Source organism: Rhinoderma darwinii, chromosome 5, assembly GCF_050947455.1.
Source record: "Rhinoderma darwinii isolate aRhiDar2 chromosome 5, aRhiDar2.hap1, whole genome shotgun sequence".
NCBI lineage: Eukaryota > Metazoa > Chordata > Amphibia > Anura > Rhinodermatidae > Rhinoderma > Rhinoderma darwinii.
The window spans coordinates 143358755-143381817 of record NC_134691.1 but is presented as its reverse complement, the minus strand read 5'-3'; the positions used below and the strand labels follow the sequence as shown (position 1 = coordinate 143381817).

The following is a 23063-nucleotide window of genomic DNA, read 5'->3' as shown; positions in this document are numbered from 1 at the left end:
CATCAGCAGAATATAGGGGTAGAGTGTGTTCAAAACACTGTGATAGACCCTCTGGTCTTTTCCTTGACAGAGTACAGAAAGCCATAAATGGTGCCTGTATATTAATAACAGTGATGGGAAAGCCGGCGCAGGGAATTACATTTTTCAACTTAATTTACATATTCAAAAGTACAAGCAAATGTAAGAAACTTTGTAATATATCTTATTAGGGAAAAATGCCTTTTTCTCCACTTATCAAACTCCTTTCCTCCCGACCTAAGGTTTTTAATGCACGTATGACACGCGTTTTATATGCGCGCAAAAAAAAATCCGGGAGGAATTTTGTCACAGTTTTGGTCCCAAACCTCTGGGAACACCCACAGGACGGTCACATGGTCGCAAAACGCAATTTTCTATTGCTGTTACAGCGTAGAGAGCTTTGTCTGATTCCTCTGCGTATTGACTTTGGATTTTGACTACTTTTTAGAGTTGGAACATGACATCAAAAGCTTTGGACCATGTTCTTATGGTGTGGCGGATCTCTGGTACATATGGAGAGCGACACCAGATGGTGGAGGAAGAACCTAGGAGGGTTCATCCCATTGTCTGCCAATGTGCTTCCAAAGTGAACTTCCACACCTTGTATGAGGACCTGTGGCTGCATCTGGCGAAATTTAATTCCTTCTGTCAGATGATCGGCTGCTGGAAGAAATGCGTTCCGGACTAACATTCAGGATCACGAACATGCGACGCAGCATTTCACCAGAGGAAAGGCTCATTGTTACCCTGAGGTAAGAAGACATACTGTGTTTTGTTAAATAATTTGCTCTGTCAGCCTAGGCTACAACTATGGTAAATTGCCTGATCCAATTCCCCCGTGCTACCCTCATGATAATATACCGATCAGTAATGCCCCCTTTCACAACATGTGTTAGCTTGCAAATATATTGTAAAGGTCACAAAGACCCTATCCAATAAATAGTAATGTAATTTTTTATTGAAATTGCACTGTTGATGACCTCACAGAGGATAGTTTGTGTAATTCATCTATTTTTTTTATATTTTTTTCTTCAGATTCCTTGCAACTGGAAATTCATTTGCGTCCCTTAATTTTGAATTCATATTGGGGACGTCGACCATTTCCGGGATTATCAGGTCCATCTGTGAGATCAACTGGCGGAAACTCAAAGACACCGTGATGCTTCAACCCACAATAAAACAGTGTATGAGTATAGTGGATGGGTTCATGGACAACGCACAATTACCTAATTGCATTGGGGCACTGGACGGAAAACATATTCGGGTGAAAAAGCTGCCACACCCAGGGTCCCGATTCTACAATTACAAACAGTATCTCTCAGTAGTGCTGTTGGCCATGGCTGACAGTCAATAACGGTTTGTAATTGTAGACATCGGTTCCCTTTTGGTAGCACTGCAGATGCTGGCATCTTCAGAGCTTCCAGAATGGGTCAGCGGCTTCAAAACAACCAGCTAGCCCTCCCTGAACCCCGCCTACTGCTCAGATCTTCAGGACCTCCCGCATCATTTGTGATAGTGGCAGATGAGGCATTTGGACTCTCCACCCTTGTTATGCACCCTTTTCCTACACGTGGTTTGGACAACCGAAGGCGCATTTACAAATATTGGCTTACCAGGGCTCATAGGTATGTAGAGTGCGCCTTTGGTATTAAATAAATGGAGGGTCTTCATGTCTACAATACAAATGGATGCAGACAATGTCAACAACATCGTCAATGATGGTGGGGAACTTGCAGGAGTGGACGCCATTCTCTCTGAGGCAGATTGGGATGAAGGTTGCCAAGGAGGTGGGTTGCCATAATAAGGCTCATAGTAAGCCCCCCTTTAAATACCTGGGTTGTCAGGAGGCATTTGCCTCGGAAAATATTGCCGTTGATGCGACATTGGAGGAGGTGGAGAGCTGAAGCTCTGTGATGTTTGAGCCTGTGGCATAATGTGCCCAAACAGGCGCCAGTGTTCTAGTGCTGTAAAGCACCCCCTGAGATTGTTTGGTGGTGTAGCAGATTGTAGCACTATCAGCATTGCTGATTGTGTTTGGAGGCGATGCTCTGCCGGTACAAGCCACAAATAAGGAGCCAGGCTACGGGTATAAGAGTCCGCCTCATCCTCTGTTTTTTTTTTGTTTTTTTTTAAAACATCATTTTTTATTAACAGTTTTCACATTTTCTTATAAACATTTCACGCAAAGGTTGCGTCATAAGTGCACAGCACTCAACTTTCATTAAATTAACATTGAATTAAACACAACATAACATAACATACAAACATGGCATAAGTGTCGCTCTTCATATAAACAGAAAACATGACTTCCCCCATCCCCGACACGACTTAGGTCATCAATGAGTAGCTACGTTCCATTTATCCCCTGACTAGATCAAAGTTGCAGACCCCCTAAAGTGCCTGCCAAGGGCTGCGTATAATACCACGCTGTGTGCCGGAAAGGCGTAACAATTTCCACTACCTCGGCTGCTGTGCACTGCGATTCTATGAATATTTGCGATTTAGCGAATAGCTTCTTGGTTCCCGTTTCCTTCCGTCTTTCCACCTCCACCCTCTCAAGAACTAATAACTGTTTCAGGCGAGACACAATCAGGTCTAACCCCGGCGTGTCTGTTTCCAGCCATTTACTCAGGAGGCATCTCAAGGCCACCAGTAAAATCGTGTGCACCAGCAGGGGAGGAGATCTCACCCCTCGAGCACCCTCTTCCTCCGGCGGTCACGCCTGATGGAACAGCAGCGCTTGAGGCGTCATTGGGAGTTTCGTTTTCCAATGATCCGAAATATATTTGTGTACCATCACCCAAAATCGTTTAGTATGAACACACCCCCATACACGATGTCACAAATTCGTCAGGGGGGTGTTGCATTTGGGACAACGCGTAATTCGGTCGAGGAAGGATTGTGAAGGCAAAATATTAAAGCCATATATAGCCGAATGCATCAATTTAAAATAGGTTTCCCTCCAGCTCTCATTTATAACACTCTTCCGTACCGTCTCCCAACCCCCCAATATGATCTCACCTATACCTGGATCTTGAGTCCATCGTTCCCAGACTTTGAATCTAACCCTTGATTGCGGACGAACAAAACCACCCCCCAGTGCTCTATACAACCCTGAAATAGTCGCACGCACCGTCGTTGGACCTATGACCTCATCTAGAGTGTGAGAGGTGGCTTCCTTATTCAAATCCCTGAACCTAGAGGTGCAAAATGATCGTGCCTGAAGAATTTTTAAAAAATTAACCCTACCCTCCAGGGGTCTAAGTTTAGCGGTGATTTCCACCCCGGTTAACCATCTCCTTTCCTCTATATGCATAAGATCCCCTGCGGTATTAATGCCTACAGTCCCCCAAGAGGCAAATCTGTCTCCCTTGCCTACTCACGGTAGAAATTCCGGGTGTCCGCCCAACGGCATATGTTTCGATAGCAGGTGAGGTAGGTCAAAGTGCTTACGTACCGCTTTCCAAGCTAGGACTGTATTTCTCAATACAATGGAGGTTTTGAGACGGCACGGAAGAGAAGCAACTCTACAATGTAGCAAAGCTTTCAGGTTCCAGGGTGAGGCGTATTCCCCCTCCAGATCTAAGTTGGAATAATGGCTCGTTTCGTGAAGCCAATCCACTACATGGCGAAAGAGACATGCCACGTTATAGCCCCTGATATTCGGGAAGTTCAAACCCCCTTCTTGTTTGCCCATCATGAGCTTGGTGAGTGCAATGCGAGGCCTTTTTCCTGCCCATATAAATTTTGTGAATGAGGAAGTCAGTTTAGATACATCCACATGTTTCAATAGGAGAGGGAGTGTTTGAAAGGGGTATAGCAATCTGGGGAAACTAACCATCTTAATCAGGTGGCACCTCCCCAGAAGGGATAACGGCAATTGGCACCATCGGGTGAGTTCCGCTTGCATTTTTTTAAATAACGGGGGATAATTTAGGCCGTACAGGGTGTCTGGCACCTTCCCTATCTTGATGCCCAGATAAGTAATGCAGTGTTCAACCGGGGATATCCCACATCCCAAGGATTGCCAAAAGGTCTTAGGCAATGGTTTGCCCAATCCAGCAGTTCGCTTTTAGCTAGGTTGACTTTATATCCCGAGCATTGCCCAAATTCCTGTAAAAAATGAAAAACCGGCATTAAATGCTCTTGAGGATTTGACATAAAAAGTATAACGTCATCAGCAAACAGGGCTAACTTAACTGCCAGTGTCCCCACCTGAATACCTCTGAACATATCGGATTCCTCCAGGAATCTAGCCATAGGTTCCAGTGAAAGATTGAATAACAGTGGCGACAGGGGACATCCCTGCCGGGTTCCTTTATGCAATTGAAAGGGATCCGACAGAAATCCTGAGGAATGAACGCGGGCCTGGGGATTATTGTAAACACCCTTCAAGAAGACCCGGAAGGCTCCCTGGACATTCATTTTGTCCAGCACCATCCCCAGCCATTCCCACTGTATGTTATCAAAAGCTTTCTCTGCGTCTAGCGCTAAGAGTGCCGGCTGGGTACCTCATCCTCTGGTTTATTACAATTGAGGTATTCCATAACCCGAGTGTCCACCTGGCTAGCCGTAGAAGGTTCCTTTTTTTCTCCTCTTGTTTGCTGCACAAGAGCCAACCAGAATTTGCAGAGCTGCATACACGGAGTCCAGATGATGTACCTGGATAATGGTGCTCCAGTTCTGCGGTTGGACGAGTGGTGTCTTGCTCCTTTCTACGCTCCTCCATCTGTCTACTCTCCTCTTCCTCCTCAGTCTCCTCCAGAATGTCTTCGAGGCTACATTTGTATAAAAAATTTACAACGCATTAAATTTACACGCATTAAAGGTGTTTTCACATCATGGAAATTTATGATATATCAACACGTTAAATGTCAGAGACATGTGGTTCCCACCTCTGGAACACAGAGCAGTAGAAGGTGGCTTCGTTGGACCCCTTATTATAGAGATAGGTGTGTGTCCCAGAGGTGGGAACCGCATGTTTCTACCTTTTTAAGATATCTTGTGTATATATCATACATTTGCATGATGTCAAAACCCCTAGAGCGTTTATTTTTAGGATACATACATACGAAGCTCAAATATTGGCCTCATGAAAGACAGAAGTTGGGTGAAGAGGTATGGTCTTTCCTTTGAAGGTTTTGGAACAGCTCTTGCCTTTTTGGATCAGCTCTCTACGATACTGGTCCCTAGTACTACGCCACCTGACTTTTAAGTCATCCACGGTTAAAAAACCCAATAATGTATAAATATGTATGTATATATGTCTATTTATTATTGGGGCCAGTATACGAAACATGTACTGCTAGTCAAGCATGAATGGTTAATTTTATCAGTCTATCAGGGCCACATGGAGTAAATTATTTCAATAGTTGCACAAAAACTTAATCAACAGGGACACAAGGCATTTATATAGGGGGCAGTAACGGAGACACCATGTCTATCAGAGCCACATAAATTTGCAAAAACATGATCAACAGGGACACAACAATACAGGCTATACTATGCTTGCACGTACCAAATTTGGTGCTGTCAGCAGGCCTCACACTACTCCACTGGTTTGAAAAAATTATTTTCGCAATGGCCTCCCATGCATTGCCTTTACCGTGCCGGTCATGGTAAGCATCCGACTTCGTGTCCCACAACTCCGGCTTCTCCTGCACCAACGTGATAATCTTCTCCACATCTAGAGCTCGAAGCATGATGTCCGGCTGCGCACAGGTCTGCCTGGATGTTATTCCTGTAGATGTCCAGGCTGCTCTCCAAAGTCTTCCCGCTTTTTTATTTCCCCAATACCCTTTTCAACTGTGTGTGAACAACGCACAGCTCACGTGTGTTGCAAGTGTGCTGTGCGTTGTTTTCACGCACCCATAGACTTCAATAGGCGACTGCGATGCGTAAATACGCACCCATATAGGACAATGCATGTGTGAATGGTTCCATTGGAACGAATGGGTGCGTGTGCTGTGAGTGATTTCAACGCACAACACACGGACGAGTATTACGCTTGTCTAAATGAGCCCTAATTCTAGTGCTAAATCAGTTTCCTCAGGACGAGACTGCCTATCAGCTCACTGAGGGATCAGGTTACAACTCCCCATATAAGTCTATAGAGGGGGGAGGGGGAGGAGAAGAAGAGTGAGACACAGGCAGAGAGACACAGGCTGCTGGAAAGTATCATATCTGACCCCAGAGCTGGATTCACAGCTACACTGCTACATAATCTTCTCCATGCCTTTGTTTCTATATATGTGAAAGAGACAGGAGAGCAGATTGTCCTCTTCTATGTGTGATGTTATAGAAGACATGATAGCAGTAAGATTCCGCCCACAAACTCAGAGAAAACTGAGAATTAGAGATAGAGCCTGCAGGGGGGATAACTGCTAAAAAAAAAAAATATACAGAATACAAGTCATATAATGGCTAGAAATAGTGTTATTTCTCTCATGTACACACACACACGAACCCTTATTCTGAAATTCACCTGAAAAGTAAGGTACGCTTCAATTTCCCCGCCATTGTTCAAGTTGCTCAAGCTTGTAGGATTTGGTAAATAAATCTCTATGTAAGGAAGAAAATGTTATGACAAATTTTAATTAAATATAAATAATCTACATGTGAATACGCCTAGCCCCCTCCTTCTGCCCATTACAATTACTAAATATTATGAATATACAGTTACTAGAAGAATACTAGTTGTATAAAAATCCCATCTGAAATGGACATCCATTACTTTTGCCTTTAGGATGTATTCATACACGGCAGATATTATTGCAGAAATTTTGGCGACGGTAAATTAGTTCTGAATGGAGTTGTTTCTGCAGCAGGCGCATGAATTTCTGCAACTAAATGTGGCGGCTGCGACTTCACCCTGCAAGAGCTATGTGAGTGTCATTCAAAAACTGTGAACCAACATTGTTGATATTTTAATGGGGATGAATGAAGAGAGTGACTCAAATTTTATGAAAGGTGCATCAAGCATTAGAGTATTGTTATGTAAGTGCAAGCGGAGCGATACTGGAGTCTGCTGGGAGAGAGTTTACACGTAAATCCACAACCTCTAATCCGTAACTACTCTGGTCGACAGAATCTAAGGCTACTCTAAGGTATTGAAACCGAGAAAGAATACCTATTATTTAAAGGTCATATAATCAATATATATCAATAAGCATATGGGAACCCATATATAGCAAGAACACCAAAAACTTCACTTGAATGATACAATAAGACCACATCAATCATTTGATAGAAAAATACAAAAATCTTTTATTAGCGATAAACAACACAGTTTAGCAAGACTATTTAAAAATTACACCCATAAAAACAAAATGTACAAACAGTAGTGTGTAAATCATAAGGCAGGGCAACAATGGTGGTACTATGCATACAGATATCAATAAATAAAGATCAATCGATATAGATCAAATTTATATTACAGAATGGAGGACATCACGGCATCAATGAGAGGGTCCCACGCCACCTTCCTCAAAACATGGCGTGAATGGATTAGATTTCACATTTCTTTGCCATGAGTAAGAGCACAGCTCGTGCTTGAAACGCGTAGGCCAGGGCAAACCGCCTACTATCTACATATGTCTTGGGACTGCGTCTCCCTTCAATTTTAATCTCAATACCCCAATAAAGGTGGGAATACTGCTTCCTTTTTAAATTCAAAGTACGACTCAGCGCTGGATCATTTCTTCCTTTTCTTACAAGATAGGCCACTTATAATGTGGTGATAGAGCCTCTTCAACAGAGTGCCGTTTTGGAAAAGAGGTGAAATGCAAGCAAACCTGAGCTGGAAACCACACAGCCAGAAGGTTAACTGAAAATTCAGAAATGTAGTAGAGGTAATCAGACAAGCTATGGTCAAAGCCAGTCAGGAGTGGATAATCATAATCGGTAGGCAGAGGGTTAACAAGAGACAAGCTGAGATCAGTATACATGAGGTCCATAAATCAGAAATGCAGGAGAAGTCAGAAGCTTGATCAGGTACCACGAAATAGGAAGATTCACAAAGACAGGAGGGAAGAGACAGGTATAACCACAAGCCCACAGCAGATGGCAGAAGGACAGAGAATAGATAGGCTCAAAGCAAAATAAGAACCGCCCAGAAGCTAGACAGGTTGTCATAGCGACCTTAAGGGAACAGGTGTTTTCCTAACAGGTATGTTCACACGCAGCAGATTTATGGCAGACATTTATGCAACTGTTTCATAGATATAAATAAGGTCTGTAAAGGTCCATGCACATGCTGCAGAAACAACCCTATTCAGATGTATGGAACAAATTTTCAGATATTTCTCCAACAAATCTGCAGTGTGTGAAAATACCCATAGTGTGACTATCTTGTTTCTGGCGTCACGCAACACAAATTCCTAGCCCTAGCATAAAAAAAGATTATTATATTCTCATATTCCAGTCATACAAGGAATATGTCTGCACCCCTAATCTTAATTTTGTACTGTTGCTTGTTAAAATCCCAAAAATTACGGACATCATAGTAGAACCTGTTATCGAGGTCTGTCATGCCGGTGATAACCGTGGTACGATGGTTTTCTGCAAAGCGCTCGCCCAAGAGCTTAGTTTTAGCGTTTTGCGGGGGTCTCAGTGCTCGGACCCCCACCGATCAAAAAAGTTTAAAAGTTTAGTTACCCTTTAACCTGCAAGGCTCTATTCACGTTGGTGTCATGGCTCCTGTTTTTACAGGAGCCATAATATATGACAGATTTAATTTAGTAGAAATCACAGAAAATATCAGCTGATCAAAAAAAATGACACAGTAAAATATAACCTTTAATTAATATATTGGGATAAAAAAGGGAAAATTATTATCCCTCCACATAATAATGCAAAAAAAAATAATAAGCGTGAGGGGAGTTTTTTTTTTTTTTGTTCATTGAATTGAGAGAACAAGAAAAACAACGACCCTGGTATACCCTATCGGGTCACCCTTCCTAGTCGGAGCAACGCCCCCTACTCAAGGGAACACTCCAAACTCCAACCTATGCCCTAGATACCCTATTAACGGAGATCTATTTTTGTCACAGATGTTAAAGCGTACCTAACTTTTCAGGTGACTTTTCAGAATAAGCTGTCATATGAGTGTACATGGGAAATAACATTATTTTTGGCCATTATATGACTTGTATTCTGCATTTTTTTTTTAGCAGTTTTCCCCTCTACAGACTCTTGTCCTTGTGGGCGGAGCTTAACTGCTATATGTGTCTTCTATACACTGCACATAGAGAAGAGAAGAATCCTGCAATCCTATTTCTATCACACATTATATAAGCTGCAGCAGCATGGGAAGACATTATACAGCAGTACAGACCAGTGTAACTGAGAATCCAGAACTGTGGTGACATAGAAATCCTACCTGCAGCTGCAACATATCTGTCTCTGTCTCACTCGGCTCTTGCTTCCCCCTTCTGCTCCCCCTCCCGTTTTATGGGCAACGTGTCTGCGTCCGACTCACTCTCGCTCTCTGCTTCATCCTCCTGCTCCCACCACCCCTCTTCATTGATTTCTATGGGCAGCGTGTCTGTGTCCCACACTCTGCTTCTACTCACCCACCCCTTTATCGAGTTCTATTGGCAGACAGTGAAGAGGCACATCCCCACCTTCTGCAGTCCCTCAATTCTGCTCTGCAACCAGAGACGGTTTTTGCTTGACAACAGGGGATGGACAGCAGATTACAGAAAGGGAGACACCAAATTCACACATAATTTGCATGGATTAAACAACTTCATTTCAACTAAGTAAACTACTAAGGTGATCTATATCAGGTATACTACTAAATTAGCATAAACTATTAGAAAAGTTAGTGTCCATTTAATGGATCCTGTAACCTCTGTGTGATGACTGGCAGGCAGCGGTAAATGCAGTGGTGTAACTATAGGGGTCATAGCGGTCGCAAATGCGACCAGGCCCCGAAGCCAGGGGGGCTCGCGGCCCCCCACACCACATCAATTAAAAGTTACTATGTAAAAAACTACATGGGCACCCATTACTATAGTAACTGACAGTACTTACCAGCGCTGTACGCAGCACATGACGTCACGTCGCTATGCACTGCGCACAACATCCCGACCCTGGATGGAGTCAGGACCTCCACTGGACATAGAGGAGGGTAAGTTTAACACCACTGTCTGCTGGAGCTGATAGTTCGGGGTCGCACTCCCGGGACCCCCGCAAATCAGCTGCTTTGAAGGGGGTGCAGCCGCTCGCACAAGCGCTACTTCCCCTTCGTTCCGGTCACTTTCTCACACTGTGAATCGCTGACATGGACGTGTCAGCGATTCATCAAAGTGCGAGCAAGTAAGGGAAACGAAGGGGGAGCAGCGCCCGTACGAGCGCTGCACCCCCTTCAAAACAGCTGATTGGTGGGGGACCCCGACACATCAGCTATTGATGGCCTATCCTGAGGATAGGCCATCAATGTTTAGGGACTGCAAAACCCCTTTAAGCCTACCATGTGGTAGGCTTAGATACAGGGCCCCAGCGGACAGTAATCTTATACTGTATAAGATTACTGTCTGCTGGACCCTGTATCTAAGCCTACCTTGTGGTAGGCTTAGATACAGGGTCCAACAAACAGTATCACACATGCACATGGGCCCGGTATCTAAGCCTACCATATGTGTTAGGCTGTGTTCACATCACCGTTGCCTTTGCATTGAGGGGTTCCGTCTGAGTTTTCCATCGGGTAACCCCTCAACGGAAAGGCAAACTGAAACCTCAGCTTCAGTTTCCCTCACCATTGATCTCAATGGTGACGGGAACGTTGCAAAAGTTTTCCGTTTGTCACCGTTGTGTCAGGGTTCCGTTGTACTTGACGCAACCAATAGCGTAGTCAACCTATGACGAAACCCCTCAACCGAAGGGCAGAGGTGATGTGAACAAGCCTTTATTAAAGTTATTATTTTTTTTTGTGTGTGTTTTTTTACAGGTTCGGTCGTTGGACTACGTCAGATTCGAAGAATACTTAGATGACGGCTTTTTTTTTTTTATTATCAATAAAATGGGTAACGAGCGTTGTGTGGGGGTTTTTTATTTCAATAAAGCTATTTTTTCTATGTCTGTGTTTTTTTTAAACTTTATTACTACTGCCTTAGTAATGGCCGCTGACAGATTGTCAGTGTCCATTGCTAAGGCGGGGCTTAGTGAAAGCCGGTGAAAAGTTAACAGTGACCCCTATTATTACCGTTACCCAAAGCCACCAGGGGTACCGGGAAGAGTCGGGTACAATTCAGTACCCGATCAACTGTATCGATGGTCGGGCACTGGGGCGGTGGCAGGCTGGTATTATTAGGTTGGGAAAGGCCAAAAACAGTAGCCCTTCCCACCCTGGTAATGCTAGGCTGCTGCTGTGTTGTATCTCGCTGGTTATGAAAAATGGGGGGGACCCCACGTCATGTTTTTTTTAAAATAAATAACTGGAAAGAACGATGTGGGGTTCCCCCATTTTTATAACCAGTAAATAGAACAAAGCAGCAACAGGCTAACATTACGAGGATGAGAACGGACACTGTTTTTGGCCTTTCCCAGCCTAATAATACCAGCCTGCGGCCGCGCCACTGCCTCTCCATCACTACAGATGGTCGGGTACTGGATCGTACCTGGCTCTTCCCGGTACACCTGGTGTTGGTGGGTACCGGGGTAATAATGGGGGTTAGTGTTAGCCTCTTCATGTCTAACATTAAGCCCCACCTAATGGACGTTGTCAATCAGCCAGCGGCCATTACTAAGGTGGTAGTAATAAAGTTTAGAAAAATACAAAGACATAGAAAAAAATATTTTATTGAAATAAAAATCCCACACACAACCCTCGTTATCCATTTTATCGAGAATAAAAAACACACCGTTATCGAAGTAGTCCTTCGAATCCGAACCTGTAAAAAAACACAAACACACAAAAATAATTAGTAACACATAAAAAAGCAAAACAATTATTATCTTACCTTTCCTGGTTCCAGCGCTGGAGCCACAATGTGAGCGAGCTGGGCCCTATATCTAATCCTATCATGTGTGATACGGTCTGCTGAGCCGCTGTATCTAATCCTATAATGTGTGATACTGTATGCTGAGCCGTTGTATCTAATCCTATCATGTGTGATACGGTCTGCTGAGCCACCATATCTAATCCAATCATATGTGATAAAGTCTGCTAAGCCACTGTATCTAATCCTATCCATAACTATAGGGTTGTAGTGCTATAGATATGATGTCTAAATGCGCACACACATTTTTTGGGGGGGTATATGTATTGGGGATATTTCCCCCTGACGGTTCAAGACCTTAGTGACGCCCCTCGCTGCTAATGCTGCATCGTTGGGTCACTTAGGAGACCCAGCGATGCAGTTGAAAGCTGTGGGCCGTCGCCCATGAGAAGTTGGGGGGGGGGGCAAGAAGAACCTTTGCATGGACCCATGAGCCTTTAGCTATGCCCCTGGGTAAATGCACATATACACAGCTGCCTGTCAATCTCCAGCTGACAGATCCACTTTAAAGAGGTTTTCCAACTAAATAATAGTAAATGGAGCAGCAAATAGGAAAAAAACTTGGTTTAAGATCTTCTAAACACCTGAGTAATGTAAAACAAATTGTTTGTTAGGGAGAGGGTTGTCATGCAGTGTATCCCTAGCAACCAGACTGTCAGAAAAGACAGCTCAAATTTGGATTTGAAGCTCGATGGCAGTGAAGTCATGCTTTTCCACATTTACATTAGACTAGACAACCCCTTTCCATATGCCCTATTAAGGGGCAGACTGTGCCGCCTGCCGTGAAGGGGAAAGAATAATCAGTCATGTTGGATTTAAACATGACAGATCCTTTGTAACGTAGGAGATAAGCGCCATGCCATCTGATCCGAGCATGCATATTTATAGGGGATTCAAGAAATAGTCGTCAGCCAAATGACCATTTGTGTATGTCCAGCCTTAGTAATTGTCATTTGTTCAGGTTGAAGACCAAAGTAAATAGGAACTGCAAGGAAATGCTTAGTAGCTACAATAATATTTTTACATTACTAATACTATGCAGGTAATTTAGGAAACAAATGTAGCAGGATCATAATTTTGGAGCAACACATTCTTAATTTACCAAAATGTAAACGGTAACCAACCAGTCATTATCTGCTGACCTCCGAGTGACAACTGACGAGACACACCATATGGCATTTATACTCACGTGTTCTGTCGTAATCTATACTCTTAATGCGTATTATTATGACACACGTAATAAAGTCTCAGGTTCCAGGATGTAAATAAAATATGGCTGGAGTTTTAAAACAATGGATAAAGTAAACTGGCGAAAACGGGAAACCACCCACATGGTGTATTCAATGTCTGATAAAAAGGTTTACTATATGTACTGTATCTGGTATTTGTAATGTATTTACAAGAGGCCTGAATTAATAGCAATGTAGAAATAAAGAATAGCAAGTATTTACAAGAATTTCCCTTCAGTCTTGTTACTTACAACTATTCAGTTGTTTTCAATCCTAATCCATGTACATTTTTGAGGCAGCTCAATACAGACAAGCTACAAACAAGCTGAACAGTGAAAGTATACAAAGCAGGTGAATGAGATTAACAGATTAAGAATACGTCTAATACAGAGATGCTTAACCCCGTTCTCAAGAAATGAAGTTAGGAGAGAATCTAGATCGCCCAATTATTTTATTTTTTTTACTATATAACGTCATATGTAGGGGCAATTGGCACCCCAAACTCCAGTGGTCATTTACATGTGTGGCAAAGAAGATTTGGGGGCATTGTTTGCCCTTTTACAGAGGATAAAACATTAAAAAATATATATAGTTTGACATGCCTGTGCATTTATCTTTGTATATTCCTCAGGGGGCAAAATTGTGACAGGTCTTCTAAGTAATTCCTCTAGACCTCTGGGCTCGCATATTGCAATATGGTGTGACACAAAGCAGCAAACCTACTACACCAAAACAGTATGTTATTGAATGCATGTAAATACCGTTTCGCCTATATCACCAGCTGCATTTTATATTCTTTTAAAGAATTAATTCTAGGAAATGTTTTTAAAACGGCTTCTAGTGAAAACCACATTATTACATCTGTTTTTACAGTCTTGTGGCTTTTGCCATTGAAGTTAATGGGGAACAGCCACACCAAATGGAGTTGTCTCCATGTGGACAACCTTTCCTTCAAAGTACGGGTATGTTCACACGCAGCGAGCAAAAACGTCTGAAAATACGGAGCTGGTTTCAGGCGAAAACAGCTCCTGATTTTCAGAATTTTTTTTTAACAACTCACGTTTTTCGCTGCGTTTTTTACGGACGTTTTTGGAGCTGTTTTTCGATGGAGTCAATGACAAACGCCTCCAAAAACGTCGAAAAGAAGTGTCCTGCACTTCTTTTGACGAGCCGTCATTTTACGCGCCGTATTTTGACAGCGACGCGTAAAATTAAGGCTTGTGGGAACAGAACATCGTAATTCCCATTGAAAGCAATGGGCAGATGTTTGTAGGCGTATTAGAAGCGTTTTTTCAGGCGTAATTCGAGGCGTAAAACGCCAGAATTATGCCTAAAAACACTGCGTGTGAACATACCCTAAGGCTCTGTTCATACTTCATTTTTGCTTTTTGTTGGAGGTATCTGTTGGGAGTATTTTCCGACATATAACTCCGACAGGAGGCTGCGATCTATGCCACAGTATAGGCATATACGTCGCCAATATGCTCCTATTGTAAAAGAAAAAACACAAAAAACCTAAGCTATGTATAAACAAAACAAAAATACAACGTGCAGCATACCTTTTTTTACTGCATGCATTTTTAGAGGAAAGTGTTGGTGTATTAGGGCGGATTTACACGAGCGTGTGCGTTCACGCAGCCGCCATCATTATGACACTCCGTTTGGATGTTTGTAAACAGAAAAGCACGTGGTGCTTTTCTGTTTACATTCATTCTTTTACTGTTGTTGCGCGAATAACGCGCGTCCCACGGAATGGCTTCCGTAGGGTGCGCTTGATTTTCACGCACCCATTGACTTCAATGGGTGCGTGATGCGCGAAAAACGCCGAAATATAGAACATGTCGTGAGTTTTACGCAGCGGAATCACGCTGCGCAAAACTCACGGACTGTCTGCCCTGCCCCATAGACTTGTATAGGTCCGTGCGACCCGCGTGAAAACCACGCGGGTTGCACAGACATATATTACGCTCATGTAAATCCGCCCTTAAAAAAGTGCATGGGGCCCAATGGATAAGTTTGGCGTATGCGCCGGAAGCTTTCCCCGTGCGTACAGTGAACAGAGTAAGAAAACACAGTGTACACAGAACTTAAGGGTATGTTCACAGGATTCTACATCCAGTTTTGCGAGTGGAAAATCCGCAGCATATTACAGTAGCAGCAAAGTGGATGAGATTTCAACAAATCTCATCCACGTAGAATACGTGCATAAATTGACCTGCCGTGTTCATTTGTTGCAGAATTTCCTCATTGGGTTCAATAGGGAAGTCAAATTCCCCTACAAATTGTTTGTGCAATTTTCTGTGATTTCGCTGCGTATTCGAAGCAAATTCTGCATGTAAAAAAAAAAAAAAAAGTATACTCCCCTCTCGTGGCGCTGCTCTTCTGGCTGCTTTGTGTCCAGACCGCCTCCTATGATGAACTTTAATCCCATGCAACCTCTGCAGCCAATCACAAGCTGCAGATGTCACATCTGATGAAAAGTCATCACAGAAAGCCACCTGGACAGAAGAGAAGGGACAAATTGCTAAATTTTCCCTGCAGCAAAGGTGCTGGGGAAATGTAGTATTTCACCCATTCAACGAGTAGCATTCGAGGGCGTATTCACATTCAGATTTGTTGCAGAAATTTCTATACATCTGAATGGAGTTGTCTCTGCAGCAGATGCATGGAATTCTGAAAGCCCCATTCAGATATTTCTGCAACAAATCTTTCGCCTTGAATCTACCCTAAGGGTATGTTCACAGGGGGCAGATACGCTGCATAAAAGCACACAACGTATCCGCCCTGGACGCCGCAGGGAATTCTGGCCGAAAAACCGCACCAAATTGTAATGCAGTTTTTCGGTTGGAATGTCAAGTACAGAAAATAGCAGGATAAAAAAAAAGTCATACTTACCCAATCCCATGGCGATGCGTCCCTCTGACGTTCTGCAGCCCAGCCTCCTGGGATGACCTTTCATCCCATGTGACCGTTGCAGCCTGTGATTGGCTGCAGTGGTCACATGGGAAGAAACGTCATCCTTGGAAGGTCGGGCTGGACGCAGAAGTAGAGAGTTCTGGGTAAGTATAATCTTTTTTTTCTGAGTTGTGATTTTTGCGGCAGAATCAAAGCTTTCCTCTGCAAAAAATGCAACATCTGCTATTTGTTACGGGTTTTACCTCCCATTGAATTATATGGTGAAAACTCGCAACAGAAGAGCAGCGATTCTGCAGCATAAATTGACATTCTGAGGATCAAAAAACTGCACCACAGGTCAATTCATGAACGTTTTATCTGCGTTTTTTTTTTTTACACAGAAGGTGGATGAGATTTGTTAAAATCTCCTCCACTTTGCTGCTACTGTAATACGCTGCAGATTTTCCGCAATGAAATCCATTGTGGAAAATCTGCAGTATTTACACTACGTATGAACCCGGCCTAATACAGTTTGACAAGATCACAGCAAGTACTAAAGAACATGTGGATTTTAGATGCTATATGTGAATGAGGTTTCATAAAATATGATTCAATACAACATAACATCTAGCTACTTCAGTTTTTCCACAGTAAAAAAAATTAACAATTAAAAAAAAAAAAAAAAAAACACAGCAAAATGCCATGTGCGAACCCTAGTGTAAAGCTCCAATACAGGCCTGAATGGATGGTGATACCGCAGCAGTAAAGTGAGACATATGATGCATGATCTATCACCTGGCTTCAGCAAGAGAAGATGGATAGATTGGAATATATGTAGTAACAGGAACCAACGTGCCTGTCTATAGCAATGTGGTTGAGTAGTGATGTGTAAAATATTGTCCCTATATAAATGAAACCTCAAAAAATGCATAGCAAGATACAAAGAAACAAGAAAAATGACTGTTCTTGAAACGCAAGGCGGCATGGGATCCCTAGATAGTGACCTCAGAATACTTCCCCAGATGAAATCTGTTACTGCAGTGAATGGTATTAGTACTATGGCATGGGACTATGTAGGGACTGAGCAATGTTTGCGCCATATATGTCACTTGGCTAATACGGACTTTCTCTTTTACTACAATATGGCTGACTTTACACATTAAGAAGCGGTTCTAGGAAATTTTCTTTAGACTGTTCATATATATCTCTGCCACCGATTCGCCCGAAAAGGTGGCAAGTCTAAAAGTTGATGTAGACCGTCATGTTTAACTTGCGACAAACAATAACTTGTACATTTCCATAAACACTGAGAGTTGGATTTCTGGCAATATTGTAATCTGATATTATAACTATCAGGGTATGTTCACACAGGGCGAATATTCTGTGTAAAAGAACACAGTGTATCCGTCCTGGATGCCGCAGGAAATTAAGGCTGAAAAAACACACCCAATTGTCGATGTCCGCTGCGGAAAACAGCTAGTAAAAAAAAAACAAAAACACATACTTACCCGTAGCCGTGGCGACGCGGCCCTATGACCTCCTGAAGCCTGGCCTACTGGGATGACGTTTCATCCCATGTGACCACTGCAGCCTATGATTGGCTAAAGCAGTCACATGGGATGAAACGTTATCCCTGGAGGCCAGGCTGGACGCAGGACCATAGAGATCTGGGTAAGTATAAGTTTTTTTTCTGAGTTGCGATTTTTGCGGCATGAAAACCTGCGACTCTGCAACATAAATGAACATGCTGCGGATTGAAAAAATGCACCGCATGTCAATCTATGAACTTTTTTGGGCTGATTTTTTACGCAGCTGTGGATAATTTGCTGTGGATATTTTTGCAATAAAATCCAAAGTGGATAATCCGCAGTATTTACGCTACGTGTGGACTTACCCTAACAGTGGAGCTGTGTATTATGCCGGAATGAATGTATATATTATATATATATATATATATCTCCTCTGCTTACCATAAAGCAAAACACACAAGGTAAACAGTTATCACAACCAAAGGGAACATCAGCTAGAGAGTGTGAGGTCCTACACTGACAGAGTATACGTATGTCCTAAATACAGTCGTCACTGTACAATACATCCAATCCCGGCTCCAGAGCCTCTGCTAGTGATCTATTTTTACAGTCTGGTGCACTGGTATTTTGGCTGCCGTCCAACAGGCTTATTTTAAGGGAATTTACATTTATCTGCTGGACTTCTCAGGTGCCGGTAACGTACTCTAAGCGAATGAAGTAGACATCCAACTATTAAACTCTGATGTGTATAACACATTGGCCAAAGGAATCCACAGCACACATGACTATTATCGGAGATGTCTGTGTTTGTAGGTCTGATGTTCATTTATTTAGGGTAGGTCTCGGAGAGGAAATGCTCATGGAATAAATAAGAAGCCGTAACCCACACAACAGAGAGCGTTCTCATTCCTGCAACCTGACCCCAACCAATAGATTATTCTAGTGCACAAGGACTTTGTTACAATTAGGAACATTTGCATGCTTTATAATGAACAGGGATTTACTAGGGTCACCAAACAGCGCTGACTTCAAAAGCTGAAAAGTCAGTGACAAAGACACAAAGTCCTAACAAATAAAATAAAAGAGAGCAGACAAATACAGAGCGCTAATACCCCATATCAACTAATCGCATTACAGATGTTCCAGATCATTGAAATACATTGTTTGAGTCAATATTAGTAGTTTAGACGTGGTAGAAAAAAATCTGCATGTATTGAATGCGGATATTACCGCAAACTTCAGTTAAATCTGCAGCACGCCGTCAAGTCCGCAAATTTGTTGCAGATTTTTGGTGCAGAATCATCCACCATGTCTGAACGTGGTCTTATGGGCAAAAGCTCCACTTCCTGTCTGCACAAAGGAGATGGATCAGTCTTTCCTTTATACCTTTCCTTAGGCCCCATGCACACAACCGTAAAAATTGTCCGTAATTGCGAACCATATTACGGACACATTCAGTTCTATTGGCTGCGAACACCTTTCCCTATTGCTACGGATGGGTGTCCATACCGTAGAAATGTTCCGAAAATTATGGAACATGTCCATTCTTTTGCATTTTACGGGCCGTACTCCCATACATAGTATAGAAGCACGGCCCGAAAATGCGGACGGCATTCGGCGGCCGGCCGTGTCCGCAATCGCGGGCCGTAATTACGGGCACTGCCGTGTGCATGGGGCCTAACTGTTGGATCCACTTTTGTATTTGGCTCGAAAAATGGAGAAAAATCTTCACCAAGAACTGCATATTCCTGGCCTTAAGGCCAGGATCACACGCACAGTTTTGATGCAGTTTTTAGCCAAACACAGAAGTGGACACAAAAGAAAGGAGACGCATCGCTCTTTTATTAATATACTTTCTTCCTTTTGGATCCACTTCTGGCTTTTGCTCAGAAAACTGAGCCAAAAACTGCCAAAGAAACTGCATCAAAACTATGTGTGTGATCCTGGCCTAAAGTCCCAGAAATGTGATCATTTGTGTACCCTGCACCGTGACACACTGACTGATACACTGTATTTATAGATTTTGGGCCTTGTCCGTCCAATGATGACATAATTAATTATTGGGACAGTTATACACAAGGCATATTTTGCAATGATAGGACGAGGAATAAAATACATGAAATCTGCTGTAATTACATTTTCCAATCTGATTGCTATTCACACAGTATGGTCATAGCAATGACGGCCAGATTGGCATTTATTTAGCAAAGAAAATCATGAAAATGTCCAATGAATGGATCTGATATTTTGTCAGGCCTTGGTAACCAGTTTAACAAAAAAATAAAACATAGTCGTTATCACTGATCACAGATTTGTCAATCTAAATGGGACTTGCTGCCGAAATAAAGCCTATGGTGCCAGATACACCCATAGCCAAGAGCTCTCATTATGGGGGAACAAGCATAGCCAAGAGCTCTCATTATGGGGGAACAAGCATAGCCAAGAGCTCTCATTATGGGGGAACAAGCATAGCCAAGAGCTCTCATTATGGGGGAACAAGCATAGCCAAGAGCTCTCATTATGGGGGAACAAGGATCGGGGAATGTGTATGTTAATGGAGGACTCCAATCTGATAACTAATGACCGAGCCTTCATTTATTTTAGGTCCCCTTAATCTGACAGTCTATACATTTTAGATCATAATTCCTGCATTCATATACACATTTCTATATCAGTTTATGCCTTTATTTTACCTTCATTTAGATTGTTGGACTATCGATGAATAAAAGTAGCAATGTGTTACATCTGATAGATCTGGTATTTATGTTTCTGACAGACAGGCATGCTAAATATTACCACAAACGTATAGAGAGAGAAAGAAACTTTCACATATACAAATATATGTTAATGGAGCGATAACCAGGCGATTGTCACAAAACCTGTTCCTGCCATGGCCAGCGGGCAGGCAAATTATTTCCTCCACTCTATCCCAGCACCTGCGATATCATTATACGCCCCCAAGCAAAACCGCATCAGTCCCCAGTACAGAGGAGTGTTACCTGTTGTCTCCTCCTGGCTTGTTGTTGGCAGGTAGAGGATGCAGCACGGTCTGGTTTCCTTCCATCTCCACAATGCATTTTGTATTCAGATCCAGCTCTAAATCAAAGAATTGTTGGGCACATGGTTACCGATCCAAGTCCCTAGACCACCGACAATACAGCACTTCATCCCCTGCTTGTAATTCATCTTTCTGCCAGACGTCCCATGAGTGAAGCAAGTTCCCTAACGTTCCCATAACCCATAATGGACAGTAAACTACCCGAGTGAACAGGATTCCTGTATATTGTATGGTCTTCTCCTGGCACTACTGGGTATAGGCCTGCTGGTAATGTTCCTTGTAGATGACTTTGAGAGGTTATAAGTCTAATGGGAAGGATGGGATTCATAGTATGTAAACAATTTAAACCATATGCCAACGTGTGGCATGCAAAGTTGCATGCTCATAGCATGGGCATGGATTGGGTGACATAACATGGGTGACTCAATGTGAACACAACATTGAGTGGGTGGATATAGGAAAGTGGCATAGTTGGGAGCGCATAGCTAAAACTACCAAGGTACCCGTACCTAATAACAATGAGGAGTTCGACTAAACATTTTGGGAAAAAGTGGTCTTTCACAATGCTGATGAAATGTGTTCATTTTGGACATCCACTTGTTGGCTTCTGGCCTGAAAGTATTGGCGTGACCTCTTACTCTTATGGAGTGACTGTACATCTTGAGCGGGCAGTTAATGGGGTGTCTGCCATCCTGCAAAAGACCCCAAGTGTGTCACTAACATTAAGACAAGGGTTAAATACCTCAGGAAACTTTCAAGAAGTTTTTTTTCTTCCCACAGATTAAGAAGGGAGACAAAGTGACTGGGATGTAAAGTGACACTTTGATAATAAGACGCGACAGCAGGTTCTATGGTTCCTTGTAGATGTCAGAGGTCACCCCCTGCTCCCTGGCACTGAACGGGTTACTTTCTCCACTCATCAAGAGTTTTGTTGCTCCCTCCCTGATATCAGCCTGTGCTCATTACCTCTCCGGTTCATGGGCCGGACCCTGACGGCCACTTTCACCTTGCTGTCCGACATTTTATCATCCGATCAGCCACCCAGGAGGACCACGCATAGGAAGCCCCCTCCACCACCGCCGCCCCGGAGCCACAGGGTCCGTCTCAGATCAAGTGTTTATAGGAATAGCCAGAGCGCTGCCGCAGATGTTGTCGCAGGAAGAAGAAGAACTCCCGTGGTAGGAAAGCCCATCCCGGTACCAAGCAGCGCCCCGTGTATCCTTATGTGTGGAGGACAAATCCCAGCCCTGCGCCTGTCGCCATTATCATCTGTGTGCAGGCAAGAGCTGAGCCTAGTGCTGCGGCTGCCAGGCCAGCCCCTCCCTCCCCTTCCTCCTCCTTTTCTTGGATTCAGGCTGGCTCAATCCTTACCAAGATCTAGCCGTGCCACCTACAGGACACCATGCTTCAAGTCACCTCTTAGGGGTGCACCGTGAGAGTTGTGCCGGCGCTCCGGTGGATTCCATACTCCTTGTATGGCCGCCTGGATTCTGCTTTGTTCCAGCAGGTTGTTTATACCCAGTCATAGCTGCAGGTGGCCATGTACAGGTCAATATCTGACTGAAAGGCGGCATTGTGCTCACATTTCTGACCCGAGGGGGCGCAACAGATGGCTAGTACCTGAGGCTTGAGACCACCTTGACCGCCATATTGTTTGTGTAAGACATTTGTTTAATACTATTAAAAAGAATGTGTCGCTAGAAATTTATTTTTTTAGTTAAACAATTATTATTTGAGTGATTACACATTGTTTTCATTTTTTCACAAGTCAGGAAATATTATAAATTAGATTCTAATTAATAACATTTACATGTGCTGGTCACTAGAGGGAGCACTTCCCAAAATTGCAGCCTGTTCAATGTGGTAAAGCAACCTCATTGCTTTATGCTGCAAATTTGGGGTAGACACACTTTCTAGTGTCCTCACACAATCCCCCCTCCCTTATTCTGGCTAGTGCCAGGAGAAGGAGGGGGTTTAAATCGCAAACCTCCTACACTGTGTGCCGCCATTTTCTGAGCGACTGCACAGTGTAGGACGATTAGATACAGGACTCGGCAGACAGTATAACACGAAAGTAAAACACACATCACATACACGAACATAACTAACCTGCTCCTGCCGCCTCCGCTCCTATTCCTTGTGCCTTCGCTTCCTTGAACGTATGGCCGGAAGTCGTCATCTTACTGTCCGGCCGCGGCTTCCGGTCCACATGAAAATGGCGCCGGATTTCGCTCTACCAAAGACCTTCCTTTTGGTCTGTGTGGGAGCGGCGAATGCGCCGTTCCCACACAGACGGCATACACTGCAGTGAATGGAACGGCTCCCGTTCGCA

General features: G+C 43.3%; 1 protein-coding gene across 6 annotated transcripts in view; it reads right to left on the bottom strand.

Moving 5' to 3' along the window:
- The window catches only part of KIF13A (kinesin family member 13A), a 223616-nt gene extending 201418 nt beyond the window's left edge, over positions 1-22198 (bottom strand). For 5 of the 6 annotated variants that reach the window (XM_075826595.1, XM_075826598.1, XM_075826596.1 and 2 more), the window contains exons 1-2: positions 21698-22070; positions 20673-20769 (exon numbers count right to left, since the gene is read on the bottom strand). In XM_075826595.1, coding sequence (XP_075682710.1) covers positions 20673-20769; positions 21698-21752 — 152 coding nt within the window. In that variant the 5' untranslated portion in view covers positions 21753-22070. Of the gene's footprint in view, positions 1-20672; positions 20770-21697; positions 22071-22102 lie in introns of those variants that run through there. The other variant, XM_075826597.1, reaches the window with a different exon arrangement.
- Positions 22199-23063: the final 865 nt, after the last annotated feature.